The sequence below is a fragment of the Neolamprologus multifasciatus genome, chromosome 20, assembly GCF_963576455.1.
Source record: "Neolamprologus multifasciatus chromosome 20, fNeoMul1.2, whole genome shotgun sequence".
NCBI classification, from domain to species: Eukaryota; Metazoa; Chordata; class Actinopteri; order Cichliformes; family Cichlidae; genus Neolamprologus; species Neolamprologus multifasciatus.
The window spans coordinates 1,776,390-1,796,170 of record NC_140458.1 but is presented as its reverse complement, the minus strand read 5'-3'; the positions used below and the strand labels follow the sequence as shown (position 1 = coordinate 1,796,170).

At 41.5% G+C, this 19,781-nt stretch overlaps 1 protein-coding gene across 3 annotated transcripts; it reads left to right on the top strand.

Moving 5' to 3' along the window:
* Nucleotides 1-919: 919 nt before the first annotated feature.
* On the top strand, nucleotides 920-9,360 carry LOC146494020 (polymeric immunoglobulin receptor-like). 3 transcript variants are annotated; one of them, XM_085146293.1, is made up of 8 exons: nucleotides 920-1,671; nucleotides 3,672-3,912; nucleotides 5,343-5,579; nucleotides 6,226-6,540; nucleotides 7,106-7,198; nucleotides 7,502-7,597; nucleotides 8,130-8,170; nucleotides 8,255-9,360. In XM_085146293.1, exons 3-8 carry the CDS (start codon nucleotides 5,354-5,356, stop codon nucleotides 8,372-8,374), a joined length of 891 nt encoding a protein of 296 aa, XP_085002419.1. In that variant the 5' UTR covers nucleotides 920-1,671; nucleotides 3,672-3,912; nucleotides 5,343-5,353; the 3' UTR covers nucleotides 8,375-9,360. The 3 variants fall into 3 exon arrangements, with proteins under 3 accessions (XP_085002419.1, XP_085002418.1, XP_085002417.1); XM_085146292.1 differs by having other exon boundaries at nucleotides 5,244-5,579; nucleotides 7,109-7,198; XM_085146291.1 differs by having other exon boundaries at nucleotides 5,244-5,579.
* The last annotated feature ends 10,421 nt before the right edge of the window (nucleotides 9,361-19,781 follow it).

The window sequence follows — 19,781 nt, the reverse complement described above, 5'->3', positions numbered from 1 at the left end:
TGTTCAACCGCAAAATGAGAGGAAAGTTACCGAACATCAGTGAGGCAAAAACAACGGAGTTGGACGTGCGTGACAGAGACGCTGAACAGAAAGGAAAATCAAACATTTATGCTGATGAACGAAGGGGAGCTGAGCATTCAAAAGTTGGCACGGGAGACCCAGTGCTGGTTCAACAAGACAAAGTGGACAAGTTTACAACACCATTCAACGCAACACCACACAAAGTTGTAAGCAGAACTGGAAACCAAGTCATCATTGAATCACCAACAGGAGCTCGCTATCACCGGAATATCACACATGTGAAGAAATACGAGACAAATGAGACCAGAGAAGGACACTACGACACAATACCTGAAAGGGAGGAAGGTGAAACACACACAAAGACTGACACCTTCACTCCAACACCACAAGAGGGCTCCCAGGGGCCAGAGAGATCAAGTAGATCACAAAGGGCTAAAAAGATACCTGAGAGGTTTTGTGATTTTGTGGTGAAATAAACTATAATATGTTAAGGTGAAGAGGTAACTGAAAACGGGCAAGTTTCAAGTTCATATGTGTATGTCGACATGTATATATTGAGGGAAAAAAAGGGTACGTGTGGTGAGACAGTTAGAAAATATAATTGTTACAAAAGTAAGACAAGAAAAAAATGTTCAATGTTGAAGAGAAAAAAAGACATCAAAGTTATTAAGACTAAAGTTTGAATCTAAGGAAAAGGGGGATGTCATGTATTGATATGGCTATGTCTTAATGTGATGACCTTTGAACCGGATGTTGTTGTCCGAAGGAGGCCCCGTTAAGTGGCTAGTTGTTAGATGGACAGTATTCAATAAAGCAAGATAAAGACCGTGCTTTATGTCCTGATTCAATTCAGAGTGCTCTACCTAATTTAGTAATAAGGTGGGCACACAACAACGAGCCCAGCTGTAAGTAAGCTATTAAGACTCGACTGTACACCGTGTTCGTGTTTTCCTCCAAAAACAATAAGTTCTGTTGGAGCAGCCTTTCAACGCCTCTCTCTGTCTCTGCTAGCAAAGTTGACCCAGACAACAAAGTAAAGCTAGTTTTCAGCTACGAGCCGACACAGAACCCACCGTATTAGCCAGAGGTCCCTTTACTACGGTTCGGAGCCGCGGACCTTCAGTAACAGTAATAAATCACAGCAATAGTACATTCATGTAGTTATAAACAGCATGATAATATATTAAGTAATCCAAAGTATTCAGAATACGTTACTCTCATTGAGTAACGTAACGGAAGTTTTAGTTTAGAACTCCTGTTATCAGATACATGGATATCTGTAAAGTCTTAACTTTTTATGTCTTTATGCAACACACATGGATTCTGTCAACTCAGTATTAATATTCAAGTCAAGTCAGCTTCATTTGAACAGCACATTTTAAAAATAATTACTCCATTACTAAAATAATCAATAGCTGCAGCCCTACAGCTGTCCCCACCTGAGGAACTGGCGCGGGTGCAGGGCCGGGCCGGGCGCTGGTCGCTCTCACCCCGGGAACAGGGACGGGTGAAGGAGCAGGTTCAGGAGAAGCCCCAGGAACTGGAGGATAGACTGTGCTGGGGTGGAGCTGCAGAACAGGAGGGCCAATCTGAGCCATACTTGGCAGTGATAACTGCTATTAACAGCCATTGGATAGAGTGATAACCATGGTGAGTCTAGTCAGTATAATCAGCAGTAAATGAGTGTGTGGGTGAAGAAATGCTGCACACAGTGCTGTTTGATTCAAGAACCCAAAGCAAAACTCAAAAAGTGTCTCAGGGAGGGGAACCAGCCAGATGTTGTCAGTGTCACTGGTGGAAATCGAGCTGCACTAACCCTCCAGTACCTGCACATGAGACCTGCCACACAAACAGGCCTACAGAAAGACAGGGTGGAGTGATTCAGCACACAGTAAACAGGCGTCTGCTGGCTGCAGACAGCGTCATTACATACAGAGAAGTTCCCTTCACACCGATGCAAATAAAAGAAATTAGTGGTCCTATGACAGATTTTACAGATGTATTTAGCAGTCAGTCAGCACTTTGAGGTTTTTGATGTTGTGAAATTAGAGGAAGAACAGTGGGCTAGACCTGTCTGGGACATTTGTCTCAAACTGAGAAAGAGCTCCATCGTCATACATTAGTCTGAAGGTAACAATGTTGAGAAATGCGAGAGCTTGTAGAATATTTAGAATGAGTTTGATTTGTTCCTTCATCCTGTTGATTTATAAAATTCATAACATATGTGCTTAAACAACATTAAACTGTAGGTCTCCTGTCATAATCAGTTCAGTTTCAATCATACTGAAATACGGTCGAAACTTTTTTTACCATGAAACATGAACCTGGGACAGTTGCCTACAAACACCAAGCAGGTAGTCCTCTGATTACATCAAACAGAAAACAGGCCGTCTGGTTTTAGGGAAAGAAAATCCGAGCGCACAAACAACAGGAGGCGTCATTTCTAGAGGCAGTCGTAACTTAAACACTTTTCAGTGTATCTGTATTTTTAGCAGGATTCAGATAACCTGGTCACAATTTGCTGGCTCCTAATCATGGCCAGTTCAATAAGTTGAGACAAATTCTTCAAGATTAGACAGTCCATCAAAGTAACCATCACAGTGAGGTCTCCTTTCAGGGGGAAAGAATAAAGTCTTTAACAGAATGAAGCCAGGCAGCAATAGGAAGATGATTCCCTTTATTGCCTCATTCAGAGTGTATAACAGTGGGTGTGGTTCTGGAACAAACATCAGGTACATCAACCGTGGAACATAATGCGAACACAGACGAGGATAAACAGATAAACAGATAAACCCTCAGCCTTACACTGGAATTCAGCAACACTTCAAAATACAGCAAATGTTTCCAAAAACACAAGTTGCTCTCTCTCAGTCTCTGGTAGGTCACAAATATCAGATTACTGCTGATTTAAAATGTAATCTAGTCAAAGTTGTAGCTGACAAACAGATGAGCATGGACGTTATTGCGTCAAAACATTTTTTTTAATATAGTTAAAGGCGAGAATGTAGCTGTGTAAACTGTGTGACTTTATCAAGACATCGCATATTTGCCAAAGTGCTCCAACGTTTTTGGAGACGTCTGTTACCCACCAGCTCGATAGCTGACCTGGAGGTCAAGGGTCACTAGAGCTGGCCAGAACAGCGAACTCCTGGCATGTCTCCCCATTTCCCAGCTCGCACTTCAGCCCTTCTCAGCTTTCGGAGGACCCGGCCCACGTAGACCGAGAAGGCCGGGTCCTCCGAAGGATGCAGCCCCTGAATGGAGACAAAGCTACTGACTCATGTATCACCTTGTGGTTCAAAGTGGTATTACATGAGGCTGTGCTGTCATGTAATACCACTTTGAACCACAAGGTGATTGAAATGTTTGATATAATATCAGAACTGTTGTTCTTTCATATTCTGTTAATAGATGTATTTAAATGTTCAAAGATTTGAAACTCATGTTAAACAAACTGTGAGAAGAAAGAAAGTCTGACTCTTTTCTAACATTTGACCCAAACTGTTTTTCTAAATGATCCCAAACTAAAGTTCATTATCTTCAGATACAGTAAGAGAAATGATTTCATGATGAATGATGATCATTGTTGGAGGTTTTGGTCACTGTGCTGAATTTAACAGAGTCAAGTGTCATCGTTGTATTTCCTGCAGCACTTTGCACATAATACTATAAATATAAGGAGGAAGCCTGAGGCCCTGCAGCAGACTCACAGACGGATGCAGAGGGGAGGAGTGTAGAGGTGCTGTGGTGTTTGGAGGAGGGACTCCTTCAGTTAGAGAAGTGAGGCGTCACAAGTTCCTGGTTTCCAGTGAAGAAGAAGAGAGGCAGCAGTAAACCATCAGAGCCTCATCATGAAAGTCCATCACACTCTGATCTGCTTCTTCTTCCTTTGTGAGTACATTCACTTTTTCTTTCTGTCACTAACGTTCTTCAACATGTTTCTGTTGTTAAACATGATGATCAGAGTCAGCTATGAGTCACTTTCATGGACGCTTCTTCCATTCAAACTGCTTTTATTCATGATTTCATGGATGTGTTTGTGGCCAGTATGGACAGAAGAAACCATCACAGTGAGACATTCATGGACATGTTGCTGCTCACTTTGGCTTTAGGATTCGTCCTTTCAAAGATGGTTTCTTACAAGTGTTTGTTACTTCCTCAAAATAACCTGTAATATAAAAGTAAAAACTCCACCTGATACTTTCAGTTATTATTTGAAAATACAAACTTGTTGATCAAGTCAATGAATTTTTCTTTGAAAGACAAAAACACATTTTGTTGCTTTTACTGTTACATGTTCGTGTTTCTTCACTGTGACTATTCACAGTTCACTCCCACAGTGCACATAGATTTGACAAAATGACATCACTTCCTGCAGACAAATATAAACCAGTGAGTGAAATCTGTCAGCATCTTCAAACCCAGAGTTCTGTGGAAAGTTATTTCCTAATTCTTCCTGTTTGTCGTGTTCGAGCTGAACAGAAATACGACTGCACAGAGTTTAAATGCTGGAATGAACTGAAATCATTTACATAAAGTAACTGACTCACATCAGCTGCTGAGTTTGGCTTTAGAGCTTTAAATTGAGTCATAAATTACTCAATAACATGTCGTTCATTGCAAGTATTTGTTACTTAAAAAAAAAAAAAAGAAGAAGTGTCTTGCCCAAGGACACAACGACCGAGACTGTCCAAGCCGGGGCTCAAACCGGCAACCTTCAGATTACAAGGTGAACTCCCAGCTCTTGAGCCACGATGAGCCTCAGTAAAACAAAGTCACAAATAAAAACTTCATCACTGTTTTTGTTGTTGCTTCCTGAACTTTGACACCAGCAGTACATTTAAAGTAAATGATGACATCACTTCCTGTGGATGAAACACATGAAAAACTTGCATGTTGAGCTGTTGCTTCAATCTCTCAACAGATAATTACTACAAGTACCACACAGAGGAGTTATGAGTCATTTACATGTCATATTTTGTTTATCTTCATCTTTTATTGTCATTTTATTCATGCATAGGAAACATGTTCAGATATATTTTGAGTCATGTCGACTGGAAGAAGATTTTCCACCACTTTAGACAATAAAATGTATTTGACATGAATCATTGTTGTTATTCAGACTTTAGTCTCAGTGTGTCTGTGTGTGGATGCTGTGATCAGACTGCAGCTTCTTACAGGAAGTACAAACAGTAACTATTGATGGTTCATGTTTCCAACAGCTCTGCAGGATGGAAACCCTGAAGTCACCGATGCTCAGATTCTTCACTATGGAGTCATTGGAGGAGATTTTAAAGAAGGATTCTCCTTTAATTCTTCAGGAACATGGAAGATGTTCTGCAGAGAAGAATGTGAAGGAGAAAACATTCTCATTAATACAACTGATGTCAGAGCTCAAACAGGCAGATACAGCATTGAATATGAATGGACTGATTCTCATGCTTTATATGTGAGCATCTCAAAGCTGACTGAGTCTGACTCTGGACAGTACAGCTGTGGTTTGGGTGGATCTTCATCATCAGCTTCATTCATACAGTTTGTGATCGTTGTTGCTGAAGGTGAGTTTCTGTTTCAGCTGTGGAAATGTTTCGTTTCTGTTTCTGAAGCAAAGTTTTCACTGACAGCTGCTGACGGTTTAAAGAAGCTGAAGTTTGTTCTTCTGTAAACTGTTGGTTACATTTGGACTCCTGGAAGTAACCGATGAACTGCAGCTGGGACACGAGTGTGTGTGAATATTAGTGAGTGTGTCAGCTGATAATGATGTGAATGAAATGTCAGAAACAGACGCTGATGAATGAAAGAAGATTTTCTGATGTAACTTTGATTTTCTTTGATGAGTTTTTGCTTCTGTGTCATCAGTTTGATCTTTCCAAGAGTTCCCCTCACAGCAAAATGTTTTATTCCTCAATGAATGTGTGAAAATCACATTCAGAACACAAAAGTCCATCCAGACTTTAAATGTACTTAAAACCATGAAGTGTTCACATTTTAGAGTCTATACTTGTCATAAAAGCTGATTTTTCATGAATCCAATCAGTCTGATGATGAAGCCGTTTAAATCTCAGTTAGTTCAACAGTTCCTCTGTCAGACTGGTTGAACTGGGCAGCTCCCAGTGTAACTGTGGATCAAACTGGAGTTACTCTGATCAGACTGCATCATCTTCAGCACTGATAGTAACTACTGATCGTTTGTGTCTTTAACAGCACTGCTGGATGGAAACGATGATCAGCTGAAACACTTCAATAAAGAAACTGGAAGCTCTCTCACAGTCGGATGTTCCTTTAAACTCTATGGAAACACAGCGTTCTTCTGCAGAGGAGAGTGTGGAGGAGACAACTTTCTTGTTGACACAAATGATAACAGAGGTCAAAGAGACAGATACAACATTAGATATGGTCCAGGAGTTGTGTATGTGAGCATCACACAGCTGACCAAGTCTGACTCAGGACGGTACACATGTTACCTGAGTGGATCTTCCAGCAGGTCATTCAGAGCCTTTGAGGTCACTGTCACAGACGGTGAGTTTTTACTGACGTTAATCAAATGTTGTCAGAGTGGAGCTGTTCAGCTGTTCCTTATTTCCTGTCATATATCTGCTGTTCCTGTGGTGGATGTTCATGTTAAACACGAGCAGAGTTTCTAATAATGAGCTCAGTGTCTGTACAGTAATCCCTGTGAGCCAACAGCTCAGGCTGCTCTCAGCACTCAGTTTATCTCAACATAGAAACAGAATTATTTAGAAACAAAATGATTTTGAAGTGTGAATTTTGTAAAGTTACTGTGATGGAGAGCAGGAATAAGAGTGTGGAGCTGGAAATGAACAGGTGACCATTAATGTCCCGAAATGTCTTTATTGTTTCCAAGAACCTGATATTTCAACATACATTCATATTTTATTTCATTGTTAAACTATTTTAGTGCATTTTTTTCATCTAACACTAAATTTGCCAAACTGTTTTTTCTCAATCAGTGGATCCATTTAAGGCTCGTTTGATTTCTCAGCTGATTTTTGAATCTTTGTGTTTTTCTTGTTCACAGCTCCAAACATTTATAAGTCAAACTTTCCTCTCTGCTCTTGTTCAGCAGCTGGACCATCAGCCACAACTACAGGAAGCTCCACACCTTCATTAACTTTGACTGGAAGCACTGAGCAGCCTGGAAGAGCAGCATCTACAGGTACATCCATCTATGAGTCTGAGAGTAGAAACACTGACAGATTTTTTATAACCTGAGTGAAAACTGGTTTAATTATTATCATAATTACTCCTTAATGTGTCCTGTTATATGCTTTTCATTTAGTTTGACAAATGACATTAGCAAACAATCTGAAGTGAATATGTTCTTTAGAAGCTGTGAAATGCTAAAATAACACAAACTCTATTTCATATTATTTCAGTCTGTAGCTGATGAGTTCTTACTGTACAGCTCTGTATACTGTACGCATGTCTTCAGCTTGTTGTTCTTCTCAATCTGCTGCAGATGTGCTGCTGGTCGTGGGTCTGACTCTGGCTCTCATCATCATCCTCTCATCACTGACTGTTCTAATAATCTGCATCAAGAGGAAGAGCAGCAGAGGTAAGATAACAGAGACACAGAAACACACAGAACGTCTCGTTTCTAACCAAAAACTCTTTTTTCACTTCACTTGAAGTCTGTTCAAACAGCTGCAGTCAAACATCCAAATATTTCATCCTGCTCGTCCACTTTGGGCTCTAAGAGGAGAGTGGAGTGACTTGTAGAGATGATGTTAAACACTGGAAGTAACTGAATCCTAAACTGTGTCACACATGAAGTCTGGACACTGTCAGCAGGATCAGATCCAGATGTTCTCTGCTTCAGACGTGTGAAGTAAAAACAGGAAAAATATTCTGACTACACGACCCATGAAAACTGTAAAATAGAATAATTATTGTGGATCACTTCTTCAGTACACAGGAGGAGACTCGAGCAAATGTGAGTCTTTGATTCTGAAGGCAAAGTCTAAAGTGAAGCCTAATAAAGTCCAACTAAGCAGAAGAACAGGAGGGGCAGCAGTGATCTTCAGCCTCATGTGCACTTTGAATGATTGTTCCCTCTAACAGAGGAACATCCTTTGTTTGTTCCACAGGTTTGAGGACCAGAGCAAACTCAGAGGGCACAAACATGGAGGTGACTTTCTTTCTAGCACAAATGATTTAACCAAGTCAGAGTCTCTTCTTTTTATGTGAAGAAGACAGTTTGTCTCTGTTTCAGGACGTCCTCTACGAGAACTGTACTCCAGGTTCTACACGTGAAGACTCGATCTACCAGAGCCTCGATCCAGCCGGCAGGGACCAGGACCAGACCTACTCTACACTCACACATCACACATGAGACTCTCTGGATTCACACCTGGGTTTGTTTTTGTACTTGAAGACTTCAGTCTTTTTACAGACCCTGGAAATTCACAGCAACTACACCCATAAATGTGCACATTTTAAGCCTCAATACAACTTAATAGGTTAAGTTTTAGAAATAAACAACTCCCTGAATGTTTGTTATAAAGGAAGAAATTGCAGATAGAAAGACAAAAACGTCTTGGTCTCTGTCTGTCACCCTTGTAAAACGTGTTTATTTCTGGTGTAAAGTTGGACATCAAGTCTATGGTTGACTCACTGGAGCCTCAAGTGAACATTAGTGAACTGCATTTTTATCATTTTAATTTGCAACAAGACTAATGAAAACACGCCAGATCAGCTCATTTTTGCACGCTTGTCACTTCCATTTACTTCACTGCTCACTCCACTGTGCTCCCATGCATTCATCAGCTGTCTCTTGTGCTCTGCTTAGCTGTGGTTTTGATCTACTCTGCAGGTTATGTCCAAGTTACTGTCCTAACTTGCAGGTTTTATCTCAGGTTCATTGCTAGTGCGTGTTTCTGTGTGTGAAAAGTGCATTTAGTCCCAGAAGTTCACAGCCTGATATGATTTTCAATAAGATTTTTGCTGCAGTTTACTTTGCCCTGTCGTTGACACAGTAATATGCATGATATGCAATTGTACAACTTCAGGCTTAGCTCGGTTTTCTTTATGAATGCCATTAAGTGTTATTGAACATATCTTATTTTCTTTTGTAAGTAATTGATTTCTTTTAATAAACAGGCAGAACTTGTAACTGAAGCCACGTCTCTTCTTCTCCAAACCTCACTGTGTGCTGGTTAATGGCAGTGATGTGCAAAGCGAGGCTTCATGAAACACTGAAACACGCCACGCATGTGTGCTGGAATTATATTCAGGCTTCGAGACGATCTGAAAACATCTCCACAGTGACACCTGCTGGACAATTGTACTATCGCCACATCTTGGAGATGCTGTTTATGAGATACTCGCAGCAGAAGCGTCAGTGAACTTAAAAAGATGAAAGAAAAAAAACGCATGTCGTGAAAATCGTTAAGAAGTAGGTCACCTGTATTCATGTGTTTTTCTAACATTTCTTTTACACTATAAGCGCCGACGTCTCTTTCTTTGTGGATGCCCGTGTTTAAGTAATTAGATAATATCGGTCTCCATTAACCACAATGAAAATAATAAAGAGAGAGGGCCTTGTTTTCTGTTACACATGCGCGTGTCATAAATACAAAAACATTAATTCAGTAATTACAAATGACTCTGGCTCATTAAAAAAATGTGAATCCTGACGCCTCGCAGTGCCCGGAAGCAGCAGGTACACCACCTGTCGGAACTGGGGCACCAAAGCCTCGTTTATTCGTGGTCACGTGATCTCTGTGTTCGGTGCAGTATTTTGAAACGTCTTCGCGTCGGAGGCTCGACACAGCGAAGAAACGCTTTTCAAGCATCCCATCCCTGCCAGAAACTCGGCCCCCTTCGCGCATGCGCTCTATATTCATCACAGTATGAGGAGTGCAGAGAACAAGTAACGTCAGAGGTAAACAAGCTTTTGTGTTTCTCGTTTACATATTCCACGCTCATTTTTGTAATTAAAGTGCAGATACATTTTATTAAATATTCCGCTGGCCGACAGGAGGCCTGCGGCTGCTCGCAGCAGTCAGTGAGACTTGTCAGCTGTTGAGAATAGATTCCTTAATGTAGATCAGAGTTAAAGAGAATGTAGTTTGTAATTGCTTGCAACATTATAATATTGTGGTAATGGATGTAAGGATACAAAATAGAAAATAGGCCTTGGATGGGAACAAAGAACTGAGGTGCAGGGCAGGAGGACCAACCCCCACCCCCAGGGCATGAAGCAAGAGTTACTGAGGGTGAGGGGCAGACAAAGGGCAAATGGGCACTACCATAAAAGGAGATGGGGGTCAGGGTGTCAGCACCCTTGGCCACTGTACTAGTGTATTTCCATTGTGGGGGTGTTTACTGTAGGGGGAGGAGACCAGAGGTTATAACTGTAACTGTTGTGTGGAGTTCTTTAGATCAGCCTTTAGCATAGGACTGCATAGGAATGCAGTGTGCTGATCTCCAGATGCATCTGTAAGAATAATGGGTAATAAAAGGATTGTGTAAAACATGGAAACATCTCAGCGTGATCTCTACCAGGACCAAAAGAATCGCAGAGACCGGTATTGTCTCGACAATTTGGTGCCAGTGACACGGATCTTGGTAGTTGATCTCCATTTGGACCTTGGCTGAAGCGGAATGGACACTGAGGGTATTGCCGGCAAAAAAACAAGGTAAGCAGAACCTGTTTAATCGAATCTGCATATTGGAAATAAGCTAAATTTCACCCAAAAGTGTCCTGAACGCAGAAGTCCATAAATTTTGATAAGAGATGTGTGTAGAACAGAGCTGGTTTCTCTAAAAGTGAGGGTTTGAGGCCCAGAAAGCAGGACTTTCTAAATTCTATTGTCCTTGGATGTGGCTGCCCCTCCTATGAGTTGACGAATTCATAGGCCCAGACGGCGTTTCTGGAGCTAGGTTTGAGGCCTGGGGAATTCAGGACCCCCTAATTCTACTAAAACGGTTTGAGGCCGAGGGAGTAGATTGGCTAAATATTCCTCCCTAAATTCTACTAAAACGGTTTGAGGCCGAGGGAGCAGATTGGTTAAATATTCCTCCCTAAATTCTACTAAAACGGTTTGAGGCCGAGGGAGCAGATTGGTTAAATATTCCTCCCTAAATTCTACTAAAACGGTTTGAGGCCGAGGGACACGATTGGTTAAAATTCCTCCCTAAATTCTACTAAAACGGTTTGAGGCCCAGAAAGCAGGACTTTCTAAATTCTATTGTCCTTGGATGTGGCTGCCCCTCCTATGAGTTGACGAATTCATAGGCCCAGACGGCGTTTCTGGAGCTAGGTTTGAGGCCTGGGAAGTTCAGGACCCCCGAATTCTACTAAAACGGTTTGAGGCCGAGGGAGTAGATTGGTTAAAATTCCTCCCTAAATTCTAATAAAACGGTTTGAGGCCGAGGGAGAAGATTGGCTAAATATTCCTCCCTAAATTCTACTAAAACGGTTTGAGGCCGAGGGAGCAGATTGGTTCAATATTCCTCCCTAAATTCTACTTTGTTGTGAGTTTGTGTTTTAAGAAAACTTAGGTTTGCAAAGTGTGATTGTGCAGAGAGTAGCATGTGGCTGAATCTGAAGAACAAAAGGTGTGTGTGTGGGGGTGCTCCTTTGAGGACAAAGGAAAGTTGTGTAGGTGTGTGTTTAAGCTACCCGATGACCAAAATGGAGGAGGTGTGTGTAAGTGCCCTGAGGGGCAAAATGGAGGTGAGGAGCAAAATGGAGGTGTGTGTGTGTGTGTGTGTTCCTTTGAGGGACAAAAGGGGAGACAGAGCGAATTACAGGGGATTATTGACAAAACAATAATAGTAATAATATGGAGAATTTGATCAACAACTAGATGAAAGCAGTTGGGGAGAAAGGAAAAGAGAGGTTGGAGAAGTGGATTGAGAGGTTGAGGTGCGGGTGTAAAACAATGGGGTAAAAAAAAAAAAAAAAAAAAAGTAAAAATTAAAAAGAAAAAATACCAAAACAAAAAAAGTGTGGAATTGTGAGAGGGGAACTGTCTCCAATTGGGGGAGCGGGTGATACTGCAGGTCACCAGCTGCCCTTAGTGGAAACAAAAGAAAAACAGAATAGGAGTGTGGTTGATGAAAATAAGTAATAATAATACTAAGAGGGTTTTGTTTTTCTCAGTCAAGAACAACTAAAATCTTACTTTCTGGGTTTTTAAGACAGGAGAGAGACACGGCTGGAATTAATTGGACATTACAACACAAGGGGAAGTGAAACTAGAAACACTGAAAAGAGACACGGACCTTCAAAATAAAACAGGAAACACACCAACTGAACTCTAACACAGACGCAAACGTAACACAGACTGGGGAGACAGAACATAGGAACCTGAAATGTGGAACAGGAGGGCACAGAGGACACAAAACACTAGGGATAATTAGAAACAACCCAAAATAAACAAAACCACAGAATGTTAATAAACTTAAACATAAACACGGAGTCCACAGACTCCGGACCAGGACAGTGAATGATCAAGTTGTCTCAGTGTGTCACTTGCAGGTGGGGAGATGGACCTGGATCAATTCTCCACAAGCAGCAGTCGGAAGATAATTATAGGTAAAGATCATTAGAAATACCCAGCCCGAGTTTTGGCTGAATTGTTTTGCAGCTTTCCTTCCTCATCCTGAAAAAGCAAGCTCCAAGGAAGCTAATCGCTTCTTGAAGACATGGAGTGCAGTTAACATTAACAGTGGACAGCAGTCCAAGAGACAACAGCGGAGTCCTGAGCATAGAGGTCCAGCAGCGCTATGGGCAAACGACATCAGAGAAAGGAAGAGAAGATCCATCATCACGACTGGATGGATGGAGAGATGCGGTTCCAGGAAGCTGCAACTTCACTGTGGGTGAAGGACTTTTGAAGAGACTTTCTGAGTTTGACATTTGCCATGTTTGGAGCAAAATGGCAGTGAAAGAGACAGTGGGAGAATACACAGGACAAAGCTGAAAAGAACTGCCATTGGACTGGTGGGGAAGAAGAGACCACAGTGAAAGAAGGAGCAAGTGAGGACAGAGGCTGCTGTTTTAGTTTGGGGAATCAAATTGGGTTAAGGAATCCAGGGAGACAAACGACTGCCTTGAAGTGAAGAATTGAAAAAGTGTCCAGACCACCACAAAAGGGGGAGGAAGACAAGCACTGAGGTATGCAAGTGCACTGCTGGACAAAACGGAAAGGCAACACCTCACATGCACACAACATGTACTGGGGGTAGCACAAAAACATACAGGAAGTGCACACATCACAAGAGGGTACCTGTAGAAGGGGTTAACAACACAAAGTGTGGTTGCCTATGGTAACTCGCAAGCATTAGGATTTAGCTGTGCCTGACTATGATTGAGATTTTTTAATTTTTATTTAGGTGTTTCTGAAACAAAAGAAGTTTTGTTTCAGAAAAAAGGGGGAAGGTAAATAAAATGACATACATAAGTACAAAATACATGAATATGAAAGGTTTGGGGATTTAATTGGCTGATGCATTTTTCTTTTGTTACCAAGTTGAACCTGCCAATTAGATTTGGTGTGTTTTATTTTTTAGAGAAGGAATATTCTGGGACAAGTCCTAAGACTACGATTTTATATATTTGGTTATTCTGGTATTTTTATTTTTTAACAGTGCACTGACAGTTTTGTTTGACAATTTTCTCTCTTTCAAGCAGGCCTGCACGATTGGATCTGAAAGCACTATACTAAATTTTTGCTTGAAAATTATCGCAAACTGAGCTTCTCCACTTTACAATGGGCTCTGGAGAAAGTCACTTATTTGGGACGCAATCAGATAATGAGTCCCTGCCTAAAAGGATTTCGCGAGGTAATCCATTCTAAAATTCTTTTTTTGTTCTTTTTGAAATGTCGTCGTATTGCTGGCAGTAGAAACTTAATGCGACACAAGAGGTTCTGCTATCAGCAATAAACACGGGGACTGACTGGACTGACAAAAACTTGACTGACTTGACACCAATATGCAAGATTGCACCTCCACCCACAGAGCAAAAAGGGTGGATGTTTCTTTTTTTTACAGGAACAGGAGGATGAAAGCAACATCATAGTTTTGCATGTCTTGTAGGCCATGCAGATCTTTTGGTTGCCAGTTTTTCTGTCTATTTACAAGCAGTGTATTCATGACCTTGTATTATTTACAGTGCAGAGGTCACTGTGAGAAAGTGTGCATACAAGATGCACTGGGCTAACATCTACATGTACTTTTTCTACAGCAGAGGGTTAATCATATGATTTAATCACATGATTTGCAACAGGAAACACCACTGGCCATTTTTTTAAACACAGGTTTACAGGCCTGGAGCAGAGCTACTCTATGGGAGAAGCCCTGGAATTTTTAAGAGAGAATGGGCAACTTTATTGTGCATCTCTAATTGTTTTGAATTGACACATGGCAAGGACCATGTGGCAAAAGGGGTTTGCTGGGGTAGTTTAAATTTTTAATTACAGGTTATGTGACCAAACTGACGGAAGGAGATCAATCATAAGATGCAGATTGAGACCTGGAGAGAAGGCTTCAAGAGCGAGCAAGAGAGAGAGCACAGCTTGCTGCAGGAAGCACACTGTCGGAAGCCTGGTGGGTACGTCAGAAAGTGATCAAAAGAAAGTGGTTGGAGCCAAGGTGGACAGGACCAATCGAGTTGGTGGACAGGACATCGCACGCTGTTCGACTGAAGGGCAAACGCGAAGCCGGGTACCACTGGAGACAGTGTGCAATAACCAAGGAGCCAGGAAGGTCGGTGAAGGAACAAGGAGCAACTTGAGCACCAAAAGGGGAATCGAGCCCTGACTCAGACGAGTCAAAGAACACCCAGACCTCAACCACAGGGGCAGAATAATCCTCTGGTCTGTGGCAAGGTCTCAGGGTAGTCTACCCCTGAGACTGAAGAAAGAAGAGACGGAAGAATGCAGAGACTCACCCCACGCTGGAAAAAGAAGACTGAGGGAATAGATGTTGAAGGCTATCTACTTCACACCACCCTTCTCAAGCAGTTAAACAGAGCTTATCTCAGGAAGTGAGGAAAGCATTCACACCAGGTCTGGTCAGGTTTAGGAAACTAGTTATGCCCTAGGATGAAGGAGAGGTGTGATGTGATCTCTCATTGGAGAGATCAAAAGGGGGATTGTTGAGAATAGATTCCTTAATGTAGATCAGAGTTAAAGAGAATGTAGTTTGTAATTGCTTGCAACATTATAATATTGTGGTAATGGATGTAAGGATACAAAATAGAAAATAGGCCTTGGATGGGAACAAAGAACTGAGGTGCAGGGCAGGAGGACCAACCCCCACCCCCAGGGCATGAAGCAAGAGTTACTGAGGATGAGGGGCAGACAAAGGGCAAATGGGCACTACCATAAAAGGAGATGGGGGTCAGGGTGTCAGCACCCTTGGCCACTGTACTAGTGTATTTCCATTGTGGGGGTGTTTACTGTAGGGGGAGGAGACCAGAGGTTATAACTGTAACTGTTGTGTGGAGTTCTTTAGATCAGCCTTTAGCATAGGACTGCATAGGAATGCAGTGTGCTGATCTCCAGATGCATCTGTAAGAATAATGGGTAATAAAAGGATTGTGTAAAACATGGAAACATCTCAGCGTGATCTCTACCAGGACGAAAAGAATCGCAGAGACCGGCGTTGTCTCGACACAGCCTAAGCTGCTTCAGCAGGAGCGAACTGTTAGCTGTGTTAGCTTCTGTATTCACAGTCAATGGAGAGGCGATCCAACTCCGCTGAACTGCACCAGCTCAGGGGACAGCTTTAAACATGCGACTGTATCTTCTCTTACGCTGGTGTCTTTTACTGAAGTGTTCTTTTAAACTACTTTCCGCTTCGTCCGGTGTCATTCTGTGCTAATATTTAGAGCTAACATTGATAGCATTAGCATCTTAGCCGCTGTCAAATATCTGTTAAGCTAGACAGGGGAGGGACATTTAGAGCGACTGACGACCGAGACAGCCAATAAAATTGAGAGTAGGCGTCCTTAGGAGTCTTCAAGACCAATTATCTTCTTCTACTAAGAAAGCTAAGGAATATCAAGCGGAAAGTCAAAACAATGTCTGTTTCATTCATTACAAACCGTTCGAGTTTAACATTCGCACAGTTGTTCAGTCGAAATTCAGACTGCACCCCTGGAAAGCTGATAATAACTACACTAAAAAAAGTTGGGCTGCAACCGTTATCAGAGACGGGCGCAACGTCATCATATGTATGCCGTCATCACGCAACGTGACGTACAGTAGCGTTCGCGACCTTTGACCTTTATGTGTTCTTGCTTATTTTTTTTTAACTTACAACGATAGTTTGCAAAAATAGAAGAAAAAAGAAAATTCAAACATTTATTTGTTAAGGTAATAAATACAATATGGGGGAAAACTGTAAAGAAAATAAATCTTTGGCATATCTAGAGTTTGAGTTTATTTAGGAATTTGCTTAGTTCAACCTATACTCTGTTTTTAAGTTATTAGAATGGACCGCCTTTGAGTTTTTATTCACCTTGTCCATTTACACTTGTTGTTCCACAAATAATGAAACATAGCAAATAGAATATTTATATCCAACATCGAAGATAACCGCTGTGCTCCATCAAAACAAAAGAAAATGGCTTAAAAATATTGAACTGTCAAATAAACTCCACAGTAAAATGACAGAAAATGCTCACATCAACACTTCCTGTGTTTTTGTACCAGATGAAGACGCCTCCGGACCGATCAGGCATCACATTTGAAGTCGGAGCCAAGCTAGAAGCTCGAGACCGCCACAAGAACTGGTCAGAAGACTCCTCCCCACCACCACCTTCCACACACACACACACACACACACACACACACACACACACACACACTTATTCTTTCCCTTAGGGTTCGTCACAGCAGATGATCTGCCTCCATCTCACTGTGTCCCTGCATCCTCCTCTGTTACTCCAACCACCAGCTCCATATTCAACAGCCTTTGCCCAAGATATCCACTCTCACTCTCTTACACACATCATAACCACCTCAGCCTTTCCTCCCTGACTCTGAGCCCTCCCTCTGATGCACTAATTTCTAATCCTGTTCATCCTGCTCACTCCTAGTCAACATCTGAACATCTTCAGCTCTGCCTCCTGTACAACCAAACATCACAATGGGCCTCACTACGATCTTTTAAACCTTCCCTTTCACTATTGCTGCTCTCCTTCTGTCACTAATCACCCCGACACTCATGTCCACCCTCCTTGCACTCTCTTCCTCACCTCTCCTGTGCACTAACACACTCAAAATACCAAAAATTAATTTTTGTTTTACTGAGCTTCTGCTGTTATGATGTACCCACTCATTCAAGCTTTTAAAGTAAAGTGTGGGTTAGCGACTTCTTAATAGTATTACTTAAAAGTATGTTTTGAAGTAAGCACAAAAAATACAAAAATGAAAAATCCCTTTAAGAATGCATCATGTATTCGTCTTTTCCTGTAGAAGAGGAGACTGTGCACAGTTTTCATGAGTTTAAAATAAGATATTGACTCAGGTATAAGTAAAGCAGAGAGGTGAAGAAGAAGTGGATCAAAAGTATCAGTAAATATCTGGGAAACTTCAAGGTCAAAGAAACATCACAGAGAAAACAGGAAGACAAACAGGATCTGACGTTCAGGCTCATTCAACAAAACACAGGCGTTCGCCACAGACGACTAAATGAGCCTCCGATTGAAACAGTGACCTGGTTATATCTGCTTGTATCTATGAGCTGACTGCTCACTGTGACCTCAGTAAACTCTTTCCTGCTGCAGCCAACATGCTGAACTGAGCCTTTTAAAACAGGAGTGCACAAAGCAACAGCTGACATTACAGCAGATAATGCCATCTTTAACATACAGTCTATGCTTTTTACTACTGAGCTGATAGAGTGAACAATAAATAAATTGATAGATTTATAAAAATCCAGATGTCAGACTGCTCATAACCAAAATAATAATAATTATGAATGATCTCTCGTATTTCTTTGTCGCGTGCACTTTGAATGATTGTTCCCTCTAACAGAGGAACATCCTTTGTTTGTTCCACAGGTTTGAGGACCAGAGCAAACTCAGAGGGCACAAACATGGAGGTGACTTTCTTTCTCTTTGGTTCCTCTCACTGTTGACAGACTGCTACTGTAACAAAGAAATAAAGCAGTCACAGTGTGATGGTTCAGTTTGTAGACTGTTCCACAAATTACAATCCAAGAAGGTGAATTCAAACAGGTAGGTGACAAAGATGGCCGCCCAGACGGAGACTCCAACAACAAACAGAGACACTGTTGTCTGAGAGGTTCAACGAGGCAACACGGAAATATTTACCAGCACAAATGATTTAACCAAGTCAGAGTCTCTTCTTTTTATGTGAAGAAGACAGTTTGTCTCTGTTTCAGGACGTCCACTACGAGAACTGTACTCCAGGTTCTACACGTGAAGACTCGACCTACCAGAGCCTCGATCCAGCCGGCAGGGACCAGGACCAGACCTACTCTACACTCACACATCACACATGAGACTCTCTGGATTCACACCTGGGTTTGTTTCAGTGCATCAGGTTTAAAGTTTGAACACAAACCCTGAAAACTGTAAATATTGACTCACTTTGGAGTCAGCTTCAAGTGGCTGTTAGAGGAACTGCAGCTGCTGGAACGTCTGCAGGAGGAACCAGCCCCACCAGCCCCCATCATCCTACACGAGTGCCCCGTGGACACTGTGAAGTCTTTCTGCTGCAGTGTGTCATCCATTTGTCTGAGAAGGTGTCTGCAGTCTTCCTTCTCTCCAACACCTCGACACCTCCAGGACCCTGAGACTGACACAAAAATGTCTTCTGGCCCCTCCCACCCTGGACAGAAACAGTCGCTCCCCTCAGTATCATGAAACTGCCAATATTATGTACATGTTATTAAAAACAACAAAAAACATTACCTGATCAGTCCCTTCACCCCAACAGTAAGGAATATACTTTCTTCTCACATGTTCATCACTCCTACTCTCGTCTGGATTATTTTTTGGTCAGCAGCTCACTGCTGAGTGACATTTCAGACACTGAGATTCACCCTATAGCTGTCAGCGATCATGCTCCTGTATCTTTAACACTAATACACAAGAATAATACTACGCCAAGTAAAAACTGGAGATTTAACACATCACTACTTAAAGATGAAGACTTTATTAAATATTTTAAAAAGGAATGGACTTCATATTTAGACTTTAATGACACTCCCGGAACATCTGCTTCTGTTCTATGGGAAGCAGGAAAAGCTGTGATGAGAGGTAAAATAATTTCTTTCTCATCACACAAAAAGAAAGAAGAAAACAAAAATATTCAGGAATTAGAAAAAACCATCAAATCCTTAGAAGAAGCCTACGCGTTCCACCAAGATCAAGAAATAATGAACAAAATATGCAAAACAAAACTAGAATTAAATGAAATTATTAATAGAAAAACACAATTCCTTGTACAAAGACTTCGCTTGCAGAATTTTGAACACAGTAACAAACCAGGTCGATTTCTAGCAAACCAGTTAAAAATAAATAAAGAAAAAACAACTATATGTGCCACTAAAGATTTATCAGGGAACACAATATATGACCCTGGAAGAATAAACAAGATTTTTAGGGATTTCTATGAAACTTTATATTCACCACAAATAAACCCGTCTAAAAATGAAATTGATTTGTTTCTTGACAACGTAACTCTTCCAAAATTACTAGACAGTCAAGCAATGGCACTGGATTCGCCACTGACGCCAGGTGAACTCCAGGA

Excerpts from the sequence above, each read along its gene's own strand:
- LOC146494020 (XM_085146291.1), top strand. The coding sequence starts at position 3,873 with ATGAAAGTCCATCACACTCTGATCTGCTTCTTCTTCCTTT. Across the intron at positions 7,199-7,501 it reads TGGAAGAGCAGCATCTACAG|ATGTGCTGCTGGTCGTGGGT; the intron begins GTACATCCATCT and ends AATCTGCTGCAG. Across the intron at positions 8,171-8,254 it reads CAGAGGGCACAAACATGGAG|GACGTCCTCTACGAGAACTG; the intron begins GTGACTTTCTTT and ends TCTCTGTTTCAG.